The 18,336-nt window shown below is 48.6% G+C and overlaps 1 protein-coding gene across 1 annotated transcript in view; it reads left to right on the forward strand.

Annotated features, from left to right (window-relative positions):
* LOC140396084 (aldo-keto reductase family 1 member C1-like) overlaps nt 1-18,336 on the forward strand; it is a 78,077-nt gene that overhangs the window by 41,939 nt on the left and 17,802 nt on the right. The window contains exon 5 of the mRNA XM_072484181.1: nt 16,773-16,938. Within this exon, the coding sequence (XP_072340282.1) occupies nt 16,773-16,938 (166 nt within the window). The remainder of the gene's footprint in view (nt 1-16,772; nt 16,939-18,336) is intronic.

Raw genomic sequence — 18,336 nt, forward strand, 5'->3', positions numbered from 1 at the left:
AGAGTGAGAATGAAAGATGAGAGTCACAGCCGCAGAAACCCAGGGAAACCGGGTGCTAATGACCACAGAAACCAAGGGGAAAGAGTGCTAATGGCAGTCCCCAGAGAGGACAAAAGATGTGAAAGGTCAAACAGCAGGGAAACTAACATCAGAGGGTGAACTGTAGATGGGGGAGGGGAAGGGGGAAGCAAAAAGGAGACAGGTGAAGGAAAGGTGGATAAACTGGGGGGGGGGGGGGCAGGGAATTAAATGTATATTAAGAAAGAAAGAAATGGTAAAATGAAAACAAATGGGTCGAGGTGGATCTGAAGTTGTTGAATTCGATGTTCAGGCCGGAAGGCTGTAGTAGCGTGCCTAACCGAAAGTTGAGATGTTGTTCCTCCTGTTTGCGTTGCGCTTCACTGGAACATTGCAGCAGGCCAAGAACAGACATGTGGGCATGGGAGCAGGGTCTTTTGTTAAAATGGCAAGCAACAGGAAGGTCAGGGTCCTGAATGCGCATAATCCGAAGATGCTCAGCAAAGCGATCACCCAGTCTGCGTTTGAACAAAGAAAATTACAGCACAGGAACAGGCCCTTCAGCCCTCCCAGCCTGCGCCGATCCAGATCCTTTATCTAAATCGGTCTTCTATTTTCCAAGGATCTACTTCCCTCTGTTCCCCGCCCGTTCATATATCTGTCTAGATGCAACTTAAATGATGCTATCGTGCCCGTCTCTACCACCTCCGCTGGCAAAGCGTTCCAGGCACCCACCACACTCTGCGTAAAAAAACTTTCCACGCACATCTCCCTTAAACTTTCCCCCTCTCACCTTGAAATCGTGGCCCCTTGTAATTGACATCCCCACTCTTGGAAAAAGCTTGTTGCGATCCACCATATCCATACCTCTCAATTTTGTAGACCTCAATCAGGTCCCCACTCAACCTCTGTCTTTCCAACGAAAACAATCCTAATCTACTCAACCTTTCTTCATAGCTAGCACCCTCCATACCAGGCAACATCCTGGTGAACCTCCTCTGCACCCTCTCTAAAGCATCCACATCCTTCTGGTAATGTGGTGACCAGAACTGCACGCAGTATTCCAAATGTGGCCTAACCAAATTCCTATACAACTGTAACATGACCTACCGACTCTTGTACTCAATACCCCGTCCGATGAAGGCAAGCATGCTGTATGCCTTCTTGACCACTCTATCGACCTGCGTTGCCACCTTCAGGGTACAATGGACCTGAACTCCATTGTTTGGTCTCTCCAATATAGAGGAGATCACATTGGGAGCAGCGAATGCAGTAGACCAAATTGGAAGAGATGCAAGTAAAACGCTGCTTGCAACTGGACAAAGGTCTGGACTAAGTCATTACACCCCCCCCCCCTCCCCCCCACCCCCCCCCCCCCCCCCAAAGTCCACGGAGCTTCCGTCGCCCTCGTGACTCATGGGTCTCTCTCTTCGTTTCTGCGCCGGGTCCGGACCCTGCACTTCACCCTCTGAAGTAGGGGGGCATAATGGCTAGGCGCCTGTCCTTTCCGATGATAGCGCCTGAGGGGCATTTCGCCCCCTTCCTCCGGCAGCAGGGGGACAGTCCATATCAGAGTCCGATGTCCTCACCAGTGATGCCAGAGGGGTGTGAATAGTCTGTTGGGGAGTATTCTCCACGGTTCTGGGTATGCTGGTCTGAGTCAGCTTTGGGGGGAGGAAATGAATTTGCGGCCCCCATGGTGCTTTTTTGTGACATGTTCTCCCTCACATATCTGATACGACACAGGCCTTGACCGTTTCTGCTACCCATGTGGGTCAATTTGCATAATTTCTGACCCATACCTTTTCACCCGTGTTGAACTGTCTTTCTCAGCAAGTGTTGTCGTGGCCCCTGCATTGGGCATCTTGGTGTTTTCCTACTCTTTCCCCTAAATTTGGGAATAGTAGACTCAGCCTGGTTCGGAGTCGTCTGCCCATGAGTAGCTCCTATTCCCGTTGAGGCGTGTGGTGTTGCCCTATAGTAGACTCAGCCTGGTTCGGAGTCGTCTGCCCATGAGTAGCTGCTATTCCCGTTGAGGCGTGTGGGGTTGTCCTATCGTCGAATAGCCAGCGCGATAGTTTAGTGTCTACTGATGCTGCTGACTGTTTTTTCAACCCGACCTTTAGGGCCTGGATGGCTCTCTCCGGCAGCCTGGTGGTATTATGCCAAATGCCGTTTGACCATGAATTTTGTGAACTCCTGGCTGGTGAAAACCGATCCATTGTCTGAAACAAGTGCCTCCGGGATACCATGTGTTGCAAACGAAGTGCAATATTTTTCGATGGTAGCTGTTGAATTTGCGGAGTTCATTTTGTAGACATCCAGCCATTTGGAATGGGCGTCTACTATCACAAAAAAGACTGAACCCATGAATGGGCCTGCAAAATCGACATGGAGTCGCGACCACGGTCTACCCGGCCATTCCCATGGGTGCAGCGGGGCTGCCGGTGGCACCTTCTGCCCTTGCTGGCATTCTTGGCACTGACCTACCAATGCCGCTATATCTGTGTCCAGGCCCAGCCACCAGACATAGCTCCTAGCCAACATCTTCATTTTGAGACTCCAGGGTGCCCATGATGTAGTTCAGCCAGTATGGCTCGACGGCCTTGACTTGGAACTTGTGCTCCCCATAGCAGTATCCCGTCTTCCACAGTGACCTACTCTTCCCCTGCTCCAGTAGGGGTGGAATTCCCCCTGGACCGGTCTTTCCACCTCCCCTGTTAGCACCATTGTTTTATTGTTGCTAAAACTGGGTCCCTTTGTGTCCACAAACAAATGATTTGTGCGGCCACCGGAAGGGTGTCTAGGAAATGTAATGTCATCACAGTTTCTTCTATTCTGGGTGCAAATGGTGGGGTGTCCAGTAATGGCAGCCGACTTAGTGCATCGCCGTTTGCCACCCAGGTTCCCAGCCAGTGCTCCAGTTGATATTGGTACTCTGCCCAGCATTGAATCAAGACCGAAGCTAATGGTGGCACCACTTTATCATAGAATTTACAGTTTCCGAGTCTGCACCGACTTGGAAAGAGCACCCTACTTAAGCCCACACTTGCACCATATCCCCGCAACCCAGCAACCCCATCTAACCTAGGGGCAATTTGGCATGGCCATTCCACCTAACCACATCTTTGGACTGTGGGAGGAAACGGGAGCACCCAGAGGAAACCCATGCAGATACGGGTAGAATGTGCAGACTCCGTACACACAGTGACCAAAGCGGGAATCTAACCTGGGACCCTGGCGTTGTGAAGCCATAGTGTTAACCACTATGCTACCGTGCTGCCCTAAAGTTTTGTCTTCTTTCAGCAAGCCCAGCAGTGGCTTATGGTCTGTGATCCGCCCATACAAGTACTGGTGAAATCTCTTCACCGTGACGATCACAGCCAGTTCTTCTTTTTCAATTTGGGCATACTTTACCTCTGCTGTTGCTAACGTCCTGGTGACAAACGCTATAGGCCGTTCCTGTCCATTTTGCCCTCCTGTGTGCCCCAACTACCCTAACGCCATATGGGGACGCGTCGCAAGTGAACACCAACTCTTTCATGGAGTCATAGTGTGCCAAGACATTTTCTGAGGAGAGCTGTTGTTTGATCTTCTTGAAATCCCTGTCTTGGCGGGTGGACCATTCCCAGGCTTGCCCCTTTTTTAGTAGTTGGTCCAAGATGGAAGCCCTATTCTGTATGAACTTTCCACAGTATGTCACCAGTCCTAAAAAGGATCTTAACTCCTGGATTGTGGTGGGGGCCGTGGCATCTTTTATCGCCCTACCTGATCCTCCAAAGGGTGTAGCCTTGTCAACTACTTGTGCTAGAAAAACATATTTTTCCCTCTTTAGGCGCACACCTGCTGCTGAAAACCGCCAAGGACTTCCTCCAGGTTTTGCAGTTGTTCTGCCCTTGTTTTTCCCATAATGAGGAGTTTGTCCAGGTAAATGGCGATCTGTGGTAACCCTTGTAATATATCCTCCATTGTCCTCTGGAATATCGCACATGCTGACAAGACCCAGAAGGGTAATCTTGTATACTGAAAAAGGCCCTTCAGGGTGTTGATCGTTGAGAATTTTTGTGACTCTTCGTCCAGCTTCTGCTGTAGATATGCATGGCTCACATCCAGCTTTGAGAATAGATTATCATAGATTATCATAGAATTTACAGTGCAGAAGGAGGCCATTCGGCCCATCGAGTCTGCACCAGCTCTTGGAAAGAGCACCCTACCCAAGGTCACACCTCCACCCTATCCCCATAACCCAGTAATCCCACCCAACACTAAGTGCAATTTTGAACACTAAGGGCAATTTATCATGGCCAATCCACCCATCCTAATAAGAGCATATAAATCCTCAATCTGGGGAATTGGGTATTTGTCCAGTTGTGAGTAACGATTAATCATTTTTTTGAAGTCTCCACAAAAGCGGACTGAGCCGTCCGGCATAAGAATAGGCACCCCGGGTGCCACCAATTCTACAAACTGGACCGGTTTTATTATTCCTTCATGCTCCAATCTCTTGATTTCCGTATCGACTTCCTTCCTTAACTCGAAGGGTACCGAAAGGGCTTGGTAGAATTTTGGGACTGCCTCTGGATCTACGTGTAATGTCGACTTTGCTCTCTTTATTGTTCCGAGCCCTTCTCGGAAAACCTCTGACATATGCACAGGACTTCGCTTAGGTGACCATTTTCCAGCTGGAAAATGTTTACCCAATCCAGCTGGATCTCTTTTAGCCAGTTTCGTCCCAATAAGCTTGGTACCAAACAAACAAACAAAGAACAAGGAAATGTACAGCACAGGAACAGGCCTTTCAGCCCTCCAAGCCCGTGCCGACCATGCTGCCCGACTAAACTACAATCTTCTACACTTTCTGGGTCCGTATCCCTCTATTCCCATCCTATTCATGTATTTGTCAAGAGAACCTTCCACTACAATTAAAGGCAGCCTAACCAGTTGCTCTCCATCAGCCACAGGTACATGTGTTGTGCCCAACTCTCTCAGTGGTTCCCCTGTGTACGTCCTTAGTTTTGCCGAGGTCCTGGTTAGGGGTAAGGGTTGGAGTCCAGTGCAAATCTTACTAAATACTGTTTCTACTATCACTTATACGGCTGCTCTCGTGTCGACCTCCATTAATGTTCGACGTCTGTTCAGCCTTATGGTTAATTTAATGAGTTTTGATTTAACAATCTTTACACAATTTAGTTAAGGGACGACCGCTGGGCGATAGACAACTGCATAGCCACCCTCAGGAACAACTTGTCGGAGATAGGTTGAGCTGCCAGGGTATACATTCTCCTGTACCCCAGCCTACGTGTCCTTCTCCAAAATGTTGGTTTTGAGCTTCTATTTCTCCTTGCTGGCTCTGATCTCTGGCAACAACTGCAATATCTTGCCGTGTGGAAGGCTGCAGGGTCTGCCGTCTGTCTGGTCCTAATTTTCCCTTGTTTGGGAGCGGTTCTGTGAGTTGGCCTGGGTTCCTCAGTATTTGAGTTGTTCCTGAGGGTGGCTATGCAGTTGTCTATCGCCCAGCGGTCGTCCCTTAACTCAGTTTCACTAGTGTGGGCATCTACCTCCATCGGAGTACCCTGTAACTCATGTGCTCCACTCCCCGCTTTTTCTAAGGACAAAGCCAGCTGCAATGCTTGTTTGCTAAATTGCAAAATTATTTATTCTGCACACCAACCAAGTGTGACATTTTGCATCAGTCCAAATGCGCAAGCCTCTGCTAATAGTCTAAATCCTGTTAAAACATTAGTGACTGATTCTCCCGTGTCTCGGAATGTTGAGTAAAACAGGTACCTTCACAGGATCAGAGGTGGCTTGGGGTCATAGTACTTGATGTGTTATGTAGGTTGGTTCAACGTTGACTGCAACTGGATGCAGTGAAACTAGAAACAGGCTTCTGACACCGGAGATGGTCCAACACTGTTTTATTGAACTTCCTGATTGCTGTGCACCGCCTGCTGTGAGTTGACACTCTATCAATCTAACTGATAACCTTCTACTGGCTTGACCAGACTAACTCTCTCATGGTGATAGTGCTCACTGGCTTGTGCACCCTAACTATCTCAGTAGCTGTGTCCTGTATAGAGAGAGAGAGTCTTAATGCCTTGTGTGCTTTATAGTGGTGGTGTCCTGTCTGGTGATTGATTGTTCTGTGTCGTGTGTGTTCATTGGTTATCCTGTGTGTCAATCACTGCCTGTCTACATCTCATTATATACACGAGTGGATATTATGACATCTCCCCTTTTTGAAGTAAATTTTGGAACGTGGCGATATATCTACATGCATGATTATATACAAGTGGTGAGTGAATGAACATATGTACATGGGAAGGTGTCTATCGTGGAGATACAGAGCAAACTGAACACAATTTACAAGATTTAAGTCTATAGATTCAGTCTTTGTGGCGGGTGACAAATTCTTGTCGGGGGGGGGAACGCCGGCACTTGGACAGGCGGGATTGCTGCCATATCGGTGGCCTCATGGAGCGGTGGGATCGCTGCCAGATCAGTGGCCTTGTGTTGCGAGATGTCCGGAGGAGGCATGATGACATGCGGAGAAGTGCGACCAGGCGGTGGACAGGGAACTTTTTGTAGCGCCCTCCTGTTGCGCCGTAGAATGGAGCCATCAGCCATTTGGACAAAGAAGGACCTGGGGGCAGCCTGCCTGACGACAATAGCTGGGGCTGACCAATCTCCCTCAGGCAACTGGACACGAACAACATCGGCTGGAGCCAGCACAGGTAGATCCTTGGCATGAGCATCATACGTGACTTTCTGCTGATCCCTGGACCGCTGCACTTTCTGCAGCACCGTGAGGCGGCCAAGGTCTGGAACATGGATGGCTGGAACAGTCGTCCTCCAGTTGCGGTTCATGAGCAGCTGCGCCAGAGACAAACCAGTCGACAGAGGGGGTGCCCTGTATGCCAACAGTGTCAGGTTGAAGTCCGAAGCTGAGTCTGCAGCCTTGCGCTGCAACCACTTGACAATATGGACCCCTTTTTCAATCTTCCCGTTTGATTGCGGGTAATGGGGACTGGATGTGATGTGACTGAAGTGGTAGGATCGTGCAAAGTCGGACCACTCTTGGCTGTAGAAACATGGGCCGTTGTCACTCGTTACTGCGAGTGGTATGCCGTGCCTGGCAAACGTCTCTTTGCAGGCTTTAATCACTGACTTGGACGTGAAGTCCGACAGTTTCACCACTTCCGGGTAGCTGGAGAAGTAGTTGACCAAGAGCATGTAATCACGCCCACTTGCGTGAAAGAGGTCTATCCCCACCTTGGACCATGGAGAACTCACGATCTTGTGCTGTTGCAGTGTTTCCTTGGGTTGAGCTGTTTGAAACTTCTGGCATGTTGGGCAGTTGGCAATGTCCTGGCTGATGCCAGGCCAGTAGACTGCCTGCCGAGCTTTGCATCGACATTTTTCGACCCTGGTAAATCTGGCAAAGATTTACCAGAAGGTTGCCTGGTATGGAGGGCATTAGCTATGAGGAGCGGTTGAATAAACTCGGTTTGTTCTCACTGGAACGAAGGAGGTTGAGGGGCGACCTGATAGAGGTCTACAAAATTATGAGGGGCATAGACAGAGTGGATAGTCAGAGGCTTTTCCCCGGGGTAGAGGGGTCAATTACTAGGGGGCATAGGTTTAAGGTGAGAGGGGCAAGGTTTAGAGTAGATGTACGAGGCAAGTTTTTTATGCAGAGGGTAGTGGGTGCCTGGAACTCGCTACCGGAGGAGGTGGTGGAAGCAGGGACGATAGTGAAATTTAAGGGGCATCTTGACAAATACATGAATAGGATGGGAATAGAGGGATACGGACCCAGGAAGTGTAGAAGATTGTAGTTTAGTCGGGCAGCATGGTCGGCATGGGCTTGGAGGACCGAAGGGCCTGTTCCTGTGCTGTACATTTCTTTGTTCTTTGAGGTGACCCTCATGGATCTGTCTGAGCACCATGGCTTGCATGCTTTGGGGAATGACGATTCTATCTAGTTTAAGAAGGATCCTCTCGTCAAAAAGAAAAAGGAGGCATTTGTCAGGGCTAAAAGGCTGGGAACAGACGAAGCCTGTGTGGCATATAAGGAAAGTAGGAAGGAACTTAAGCAGGGAGTCAGGAGGGCTAGAAGGGGTCATGAAAAGTCATTGGCAAATAGGGTTAAGGAAAATCCCAAGGCTTTTTACACTTACATAAAAAGCAAGAGGGTAGCCAGGGAAAGGGTTGGCCCACTGAAGGATAGGCAAGGGAATCTATGTGTGGAGCCAGAGGAAATGGGCGAGGTACTAAATGAATACTTTGCATCAGTATTCACCAAAGAGAAGGAATTGGTAGATGTTGAGTCTGGAGAAGGGGGTGTAGATAGCCTGGGTCACATTGTGATCCAAAAAGACGAGGTGTTGGGTGTCTTAAAAAATATTAAGGTAGATAAGTCCCCAGGGCCGGATGGGATCTACCCCAGAATACTGAAGGAGGCTGGAGAGGAAATTGCTGAGGCCTTGACAGAAATCTTTGGATCCTCGCTGTCTTCAGGGGATGTCCCGGAGGACTGGAGAATAGCCAATGTTGTTCCTCTGTTTAAGAAGGGTGGCAGGGATAATCCCGGGAACTACAGGCCGGTGAGCCTTACTTCAGTGGTAGGGAAATTACTGGAGAGAATTCTTCGAGACAGGATCTACTCCCATTTGGAAGCAAATGGACGTATTAGTGAGAGGCAGCACGGTTTTGTGAAGGGGAGGTCGTGTCTCACTAACTTGATAGAGTTTTTCGAGGAGGTCACTAAGATGATTGATGCAGGTAGGGCAGTAGATGTTGTCTATATGGACTTCAGTAAGGCCTTTGACAAGGTCCCTCATGGTAGACTAGTACAAAAGGTGAAGTCACACGGGATCAGGGGTGAACTGGCAAGGTGGATACAGAACTGGCTAGGCCATAGAAGGCAGAGGGTAGCAATGGAGGGATGCTTTTCTAATTGGAGGGCTGTGACCAGTGGTGTTCCACAGGGATCAGTGCTGGGACCTTTGCTCTTTGTAGTATATATAAATGATTTGGAGGAAAATGTAACTGGTCTGATTAGTAAGTTTGCAGACGACACAAAGGTTGGTGGAATTGCGGATAGCGATGAGGACTGTCTGAGGATACAGCAGGATTTAGATTGTCTGGAGACTTGGGCGGAGAGATGGCAGATGGAGTTTAACCTGGACAAATGTGAGGTAATGCATTTTGGAAGGGCTAATGCAGGTAGGGAATATACAGTGAATGGTAGAACCCTCAAGAGTATTGAAAGTCAAAGAGATCTAGGAGTACAGGTCCACAGATCACTGAAAGGGGCTACACAGGTGGAGAAGGTAGTCAAGAAGGCATACGGCATGCTTGCCTTCATTGGCCGGGGCATTGAGTATAAGAATTGGCAAGTCATGTTGCAGCTGTATAGAACCTTAGTTAGGCCACACTTGGAGTATAGTGTTCAATTCTGGTCGCCACACTACCAGAAGGATGTGGAGGCTTTAGAGAGGGTGCAGAAGAGATTTACCAGAATGTTGCCTGGTATGGAGGGCATAAGCTATGAGGAGCGATTGAATAAACTCGGTTTGTTCTCACTGGAACGAAGGAGGTTGAGGGGCGACCTGATAGAGGTATACAAAATTATGAGGGGCATAGACAGAGTGGATAGTCAGAGGCTTTTCCCCAGGGTAGAGGGGTCAATTACTAGGGGGCATAGGTTTAAGGTGAGAGGGGCAAAGTTTAGAGTAGATGTACGAGGCAAGTTTTTTACGCAGAGGGTAGTGGGTGCCTGGAACTCACTACCGGAGGAGGTAGTGGAGGCAGGGACGATAGGGACATTTAAGGGGCATCTTGACAAATATATGAATAGGATGGGAATAGAAGGATACGGACCCAGGAAGTGTAGAAGATTGTAGTTTAGTCGGGCAGTATGGTCGGCACGGGCTTGGAGGGCCGAAGGGCCTGTTCCTGTGCTGTACATTTCTTTGTTCTTTGTTCTTTGTTCTTTGACAATCTTTAACTTGTCCTTAATGTTGAAGAATTGGGGGCACTGCCCCTTTTGCCAGCCATGGGCAAGGTGTTGCATCACGCGCTGCAGTAGAGGACCTTTGGCAGTTTATTCGCATATCTGGACAACTCGTTCATCAGTGGCTGTGACGTTGCTGGCACACAACTGCACGTGTGCCTCGATGTGGCGAATGAAGTCGCCCGGTTCTCACAGCATGGTGATGGATCGGGATAGGGCATCCGCGATGATCAGCTCCTTGCCCTGTGTATAAACGAGTTCAAAGTCATATCAGCGAAGACGAAGAAGAATTCATTCGCTGCAGCCGAGGTGTCATGTCATTTAAATCCTTCTGGATTATGTGGACTAAAGGCCCGTGGTCTGTTTCCACCATGAACTTCGGCAGACCGTATACGTAGTCATGAAACTTGACTATTCCTGTCAGGAGACCCAGACACTCCTTTTCGATCTGGGCATACCGTTGTTCGGTCGGAGTCAAAGCCCTGGAGGTATATGCCACTGGAGCCCAGGACGAGGAATCGTCTTGCTGGAGGAGCACCGCCCCAATGCCGTCCTGGCTTGCGTCTGTGGATATCTTGTATCCTTTGTTGGGTCAAAGAACGCCAGTACTGGGGCTGTGCTGAGCTTCAGCTCAGGCCACTCCGCTTGATCTGCGGGAAGTCACTGGAACACTGTCGACTTTTTAACGAGATGCCGGAGGGTCCTGGTGTGGGATGCCTTGTTGGGAATGAATTTTCCAAGAAAATTTACCATCCCGAGGAAGCGGAGGACCGCCTTTTTGTCCTCTGGTGTCTTCATGGCATTGATTGCTAGCACCTTGTCGGCGTCAGGTTGCACACCTTGCTGTTAAATGTGGTCACCTAAAAACTTGATAGCCGACCGCCCAAACTCTGTTGAGCTGGAGGCCATTTTCATGAATCCTCTGGAAAACCTGTTTGAGGCGAGCATTGTGATCCTCTGGCGTCGTGGACCAGATGATCTCGTCGTCCACATAGACTCGCACCCCCTCGATGCCCTCCATCATTTGCTCCATTATGCAATGAAATACTTCAGAAGCTGATATGATACCAAAAGGCATGCGGTTGCAGCAATACCTGCCAAACCGAGTGTTAAAAGTGCACAGCTTCCGTCTGGACTTGTCCAGTTGAATTTGCCAGAAGCCACGGGAGGCATCCAGCTTGGTAAAGAATTTGGCGTGAGCCATCTCACAGGTCAATTCTTCTCGCTTCGGGATCGGGTAGTGCTCTCGCATGATGTTGCGATTCAGGTCTTTGGGATCAATGCAAATGCAGAGTTCGCCAGAGGGTTTCTTGATGCAGACCATGGAGCTGACCCAGTCTGTGGGTTCCGTGACCTTTGAGATGATGCCCTGGTCTTGGAGCTCTCGTAGCTGCGTTTTCAGATGATCCTTGAGAGGAGCCGGCACCCAGCGTGGTGCATGGATGACTGGGGTGGCATTCGGCTTGAGCAATATCTTGTAGCGATATGGGAGTGTGCCCATCCCATCAAACACACTGTGGTATTGTGAGAATGCCGTCTATCTCAGCCTGGAGATTCGCATTGGCGAGGCCGTCGCCGGTGTCGAGGACATGGCATGAACTCGCTGTACCAGATTTAGGAGTTTGCACGCGCGAGCACTGAGCAGGGATGCTTTGTCAGGCCGGACGATCTCGAATCTCAACGTCGCCTTGATTTCCTTGTGGGAGACAGCTAGCTGACATGACCCACTGGCAGCTATGACATTACCAATGTAGCCAAGGAGCTGGCAGGCTGGTGGAAGAATGCTAGGTTGGTGTCGGATGCTGTCGAGGTCCGACTATGATATGAGATTCGCAGACGCACCAGTGTCCAATTTAAATTGGATGCGAGACTGGTTGACCGTGATGACGGCACACCACTCGTCGTCAGGATCCACACTGAGGATCGAAAGGCATGGTAGAGACCAACTCGCGTGTGGTGATGATGCCCACCCAATATGGAGACTCGAAGCAGTCAGCATCTGGGTCCGTTGGGCTGTCTGGATCAGAATCCTGTATGCCTTGGTGTATGCAGTGGACACATCAGCGCTGCAGCTGGGATCACTGGCTGTTGTTCGGTGGAGCGGACCTGCAGAAGGCCACATAGTGGTCAGGCTTTCCACACTGTAGATATCGCCTGCCTTGGGCTGGACATTGCCGCTTTAAATGGGCGGAGCCACAATTCGGACACGTCATGACGCTGACGTCAGCACGTTCTGTGCGCCATCGCGCATGCGCAGTGCGGTCGGCCGACGTTCGCACATGCCCCTCAGGGTCTTCGGCCTCATCGTCCACCCAGTCATGGCGCGCATGCGTGGGGACCCGAGAAAAGCACGCGATGCAGCCACTCTCCTCGATGGTCAGACCTTGCATTTTTGCTATGGTCTGCACCCGTTCTGCCTCATGGGAGGCCAGTTTTGCAGTTTCTGCCACCCTGATGCGGGAGTAACTATTTCTGGCATGCTCATGGACAACGCACGTTTCGATGGCGACGGAGAGGGTCAACTGTTTGATTTTGAGGAGCTGCACACGCAGGGAGTCTGACTGGACCCCAAAAACGATCTGATCCCGGATCATGGAATCAGTCGTCGAGTCATAATTACATGACTGCGCTAGGATGCGGAGATGGGTCAAGAAGGATTGAAAAGGTTCATCCTTACTCTGAAGCCTCTGTTGGAAGATGTACCGTTCAAAGCTCTCATTCACCTCCAATGTCGCAGTGGCTGTCGAATTTCAGCAGAACTGTCTTGAACTTTGTCTTGTCTACACCATCGGCAAATGTAAGCGAGTTATAGATGTGGATGGCGTGATCCCCGGCAGTCGACAGGAACAGCGCGATCTTTCTGGCATCCGATGCTGCCTCTAGGTCGGAGGCCTCGATGTAGAGGAGGAACTTCTGTTTGAAGACTTTCCAGTTGACGCCGAGGTTGCCGGAGATCCGGAGTTGCGAAGAAGGCTGGATCCTTTCCATGCCGCTGGATGGCTGCTTGCTGGTCGTTGCAGATGCACTCGAGATAGGTTCGTTAGGATTAATAGCACTCTGGTACCATGATGTGTTAAGTAAGTTGGTTCACCGTTGACTGCAACTGGATGCAGTGAAACTAAAAACAGGCTTCTGACACAGGAGGTGGTCCAACACTGAACTTCCCAATTGCTGTACATAGTCTGCTGTGAGTTGACACTCTATCAATCTAACTGATAACCTCCTACTGGCTTGACCAGACTAACTCTCTGCTTCATGGTGATAGTGCTCACTGGCTTGTGCACTCTCAGGAGCTGTGTCCTAGAACATAGAACATAGGACATTACAGCGCAGTACAGGCCCTTCGGCCCTCGATGTTGCGCCGACCTGTGAAACCACTCTAAAGCCCATCTACACTATTCCCTTATCATCCATATGTCTATCCAATGACCATCTGAATGCCCTTAGTGTTGGCGAGTCCGCTACTGTTGCAGGCAGGGCATTCCACACCCTTACTACTCTCTGAGTAAAGAACCTACCTCTGGCATCTGTCCTATATCTATCTCCCCTCAATTTAAAGTTATGTCCCCTCGTGCTAGACATCACCATCCGAGGAAAAAGGCTTCCACTGTCCACCCTATCCAATCCTCTGATCATCTTGTGTGCCTCAATTAAGTCACCTCTTAACCTTCTCGCTAACGAAAACAGCCTCAAGTCCCTCAGCCTTTCCTCATAAGATCTTCCCTCCATACCAGGCAACATTCTGGTAAATCTCCTCTGCACCCTTTCCATTGCTTCCACATCCTTTCTATAATGCGACGACCAGAATTGCACGCAATACTCCAAATGCGGCCGCACCAGAGTTTTGTACAGCTGCAACATGACCTCATGGCTCCGAAACTCAATCCCTCTGCCAATAAAAGTTAACACACCATACGCCTTCTTAAAAACCCTCTCAACCTGGGTGGCAACTTTCAGGGATCTATGTACGTGGACACCAAGATCTCTCTGCTCATCCACACTGCCAAGAATCTTACCATTAGCCCAGTACTCTGTCTTCCTGTTATTCCTTCCAAAATGAATCACCTCACACTTTTCTGCATTAAACTCCATTTGCCACCTCTCAGCCCAGCGCTGCAGCTTATCTATGTCCCTCTGTAACTTGTAACATCCTTGCGCACTGTCCACAACTCCACCGACTTTAATGTCATCTGCAAATTTACTCACCCATCTTTCTACGCCCTCCTCCAGGTCATTTATAAAAATGACAAACAGCAGTGGCCCCAAAACAGATCCTTGTGGTACACCACTAGTAACTGGACTCCAGTCTGAACATTTCCCATCAACCGCCACCCTTTGTCTTCTTCCAGCTAGCCAATTTCTGATCCAAAATTTCTGTAGAGAGGGAGAGTCTTAATGCCGTGTGCTTTATAGTGGTGGTGTCCTGTCTGGTGATTGGTTGTGTCGTGTGCGTTCATTGGTTATCCTGAAAAATGAAAATCGCTTATTGTCACAAGTAGGCTTCAAATGAAGTTACTGTGAAAAGCCCCTAATCGCCACATTCGGGCGCCTGTTCGGGGAGGCTGGTACGGGAATTGAACCGTGCTGCTGGCCTGCCTTGGTCTGCTTTCAAAGCCAGCGATTTAGCCCTGTGCTAAACAGCCCCTGTCCTGACAGCCGCTGTGTGTCAATCACTGCCCGTCTGCATCTCATTATATACATGAGTGGATATTATGACAGTACTTTTTACTAAGTCCGTCAATTCCTGGAAAGTTTTTGTGTCCGGTGCCTCCGGAAAAGTGAGACTGTGCATAATGGCAAAAGCTGCCGGCCCACACGCAGTCAGCACAATGATCCATTGCTTTTTATCCGGAACTATATCGTTCGCTCTGAAAAAGTACTTCATCTGCTTTACATATTGGGCCCCGTCTTCCGCTGCAAGGTCAAAAGAATCCAACTTCCTAAATAAAGGTATTTTGCCTGTCAGTGGCTTACCCTCAATAAGCAGCTGATAATGAGCAGGTTATTTTGGGTAATTCCGTTTTCCTCGTCGCCACTGTAATAAGTCCACGGAGGCAGAGGTCCCTTCACTAGAATTCCTTTTATTAACAAAACCAACAGCCGTACGACCAGGTGCATTGAGCTTGCTGTCTACAGTGGGAGTGCAGAGGATCTGACACTCTGTTATATACAGAGAAGAGGTTCCCTGATTGGGCCACTAATCAGTGAACTCTTATTGGCCAATCTCAAAGGCCTGGTCTAAGTCATTGCACTTAAGTGTCGATGCGTTCAGGATCAAGAGGATGGCTATGTGACCATTTAAAATGGCCGCCCGCAAAGGATAATGGGAATTGTGGTCAAGTTGGGATACAGACAGTACACAGCCCCTGTGTATTGGGCAAAGGAAAACCAGACCGAACTCAAACTTGCACCTGTTAAAGGTCAATCACCGATTTTGCCAGGACAATAGACTCAAACTAAGGAATCGCAACAATAGCAGACTCACCGGCGCCGCCTCCCCTTATTTGGAAAGACATATGTACTTGGGACAATGGTAACTAGGATCCGCCCAGCTATCTAGGTTGCCGTGCCTAATTGGCCAGAATCGATCAGGGTGATCGAGACCCTATCGATCCATTGGATCCTGAGTTAACCCCGCCCAAAAGGGGAGAAGGGTAAGAGGCCCTGCGCACTAGGGATCGGTCTCTTTTGGGATCGGCCTGTGCCCACACCAACTGCAGCATAACGATCAGCCAAGTTCAAGACCCACGATCGCTACCTGAGAGAGACGAGCTGCAGCCGAGACGAACCTGACAACTTCCAGCCGACACACGTGGGGACTCAGATAAAGACCTTATCTACCAGCACCGAGCCGGTCATCCAGAAGTTAAGTAAAGGTCATCTTAGTTGATAGGTGTAGTTTAAAGTGTATCATTGCACATAGAGATAAGTCTTGTGTTTAATAATAAACTTGTCTTTTGAACTAACAAACTGGTTGTGTGGTCATGTGGTCAATACAAGAAATGTACTCGCTGCTTGTGGTTTGTAAATAAAGGTAGCAACAAAAACTTGGCAGTGCTTGTGGAGAGATCCACGCAAGCTTTCAGTCAGAGCCGACACTGACAAATTATACCATCTCCAATCTGCTTCCAGCATTCTAACTGAGCCAAAAATAGAAAATACTGGACAATCTCAGCAGGTGTGACATCTTCTGTGCAGAGAGAATGGAGCTAACATTGTCTGGATGACTCTGTCATACCCAAAACATTGGCTCCCTGCTCTCTCCACAGGTGCTGTCAGACCTGCTGAGATTGTCCAGGATTTTATGTTTTTGTTTCAGATTCCTGATCTGCAGTAATTTGCTTTTAACCTAACAGGCATCCTGGTTTGAATTACCCAACTCCATTATGATTGAGATTATTTTCATTTTCCAACATTAGATACATGTGAACGTACACATTTGGAGTAGGCCAAATGCATCATTTGAAAAGATCATGGCTGATCTGATTGTGGCTTCAACTCCACATTCCACCAACCCCCGATAGCCTTTGACTATTTGTTTGTTAAGAATTGATCTACCTCTGCATCAACAATATTCACTGACATTGCCTCCCACACTCTGGTGAAAAGTGTTCCACAAATAGATGGAGGGGTCACAGGCATTAGAGAGGGTATTAGAGGGTGGGGGGTGGGGGGAGAGATTTTGAGAGACTCACAGATCTTCCAATTACTTTTTTTCATTTTCAAATATATACAGGTTCGACCCAGGAAACCCCATCGTTCTGAACGATCTGGAGCTGAAAAAGATTGGTGACAAACACAACAAATCCCCAGCTCAAATTGCCCTGCGCTATCAGGTGCAACGTGGCGTAGTGGTTATTCCGAAGAGTTTCAATCTTGGGCGGATGAAGCAGAACAGAGAGGTTAAATATTCCTCATGGAGACATTCATTCTTTTTATTGTCTTCCACTGTTTTCACACAGATGCTCTACGGTAGGGTCTTTAACCCAGAAAAGCAGTGCAAGGCATTGGAAAAGTGAGCTTTGTAACATTACAGAAGATACAGCCTGTAGGAATGAACTCTCAAGTACCTGGAGATTATATTAACCTGAACATATTCAGGGCCAACATCCTTCATGGTGGGAGATTTACACATTACAGTTCAACCCTCCAGTGCCAGGGACCCAGGTTTGATTCTAACCTCGCGTGACTGTCTGCATGGAGTTTGCACGTTCTCCCCATGTCTGTGAGTTTCCTCCAGGTGCTCAGGTTTCCTTCCAAAGTTCAAAGATGAGCAGTTTAGGTGAATTGGCCATGATAAATTGCCCCTTAGTGTCTAAAGGCTGGGGTGGGGTTACAAGGTTGAAGCGATAGGGCGGATGAGTGGAGTGCTCTTTTGGAGGATCAGTGCAGACTCGATGTGCCAAATGGCCTCCTTCTGCACTTTAGGGATTCTATGAATCTATGTCTTCATCCTTTATCGTCCAACCAAATGATTATAATATCTCTGGATTGATGTTGTTTCTCAACTGTGTTTAGCCAGAGGGTTCAGAGTTCCATCATTCTTTATCCACTTTCAATCCCCATTGTTACAACCTCTTGTACTGAAAACACTAATCCCTGGGTCAGTCTGATCCCGTAGGAGGCATTCGACAAAACAATGATAACATTTAGATCGACAAGGTTAAGCACTGTGGTGTTGGGTGCTCTGGTGCACAGATGAGCCAACACAGTTGTATGTGGTACAACTCTATTTTATTTTAACTCTTATATACAGTTTGTTCTGGATACTCTGCACGTGCTGTCTCCCTGAGTGTGTCGTGTAACAGGTCTGTCCTTGTCCTTGTCTCCAGCTAATACTGTCCACCAAGTGTCGTGTTTGTGCTTTTATATGGTTCCTGCCTTTGTCTGTGATTGGTTGTGGTGTTGTGTGTTCTGATTTGGCTGTTGGTGTGTCTATCATGATGTGTGTGTTTGAATATCATGACAAGCACTATGTCAATAATTTGGAATTATTTTTTTCCTTTATTTTTTAACGGGATGTGTTTGTTGCTCCATTTCTCACCCATCCCTAATTGCCCTTGAACTGAGTGTTTTGCTGGACCATTTCAGCTAAGAGTCAACAACATTGCTGTGAATCTGGAATGTAGGCCAGACCGGGTAAGGAGGGCAGATTTCCTTCCCTGAAAGCAATGTTCACATGAGTGAACCAGATGGGTTTTTACAACAAATGGTGACAGTTGCCACAGTCACCATTGCTGAGACAAGTTTTATATTCCAGCTGTCAAGCTGAGATTTGAATTCTTGCTCCCATCGTCTGG

This window comes from Scyliorhinus torazame, chromosome 19 (assembly GCF_047496885.1).
Source record: "Scyliorhinus torazame isolate Kashiwa2021f chromosome 19, sScyTor2.1, whole genome shotgun sequence".
In the NCBI taxonomy this organism is placed as follows: Eukaryota; Metazoa; Chordata; class Chondrichthyes; order Carcharhiniformes; family Scyliorhinidae; genus Scyliorhinus; species Scyliorhinus torazame.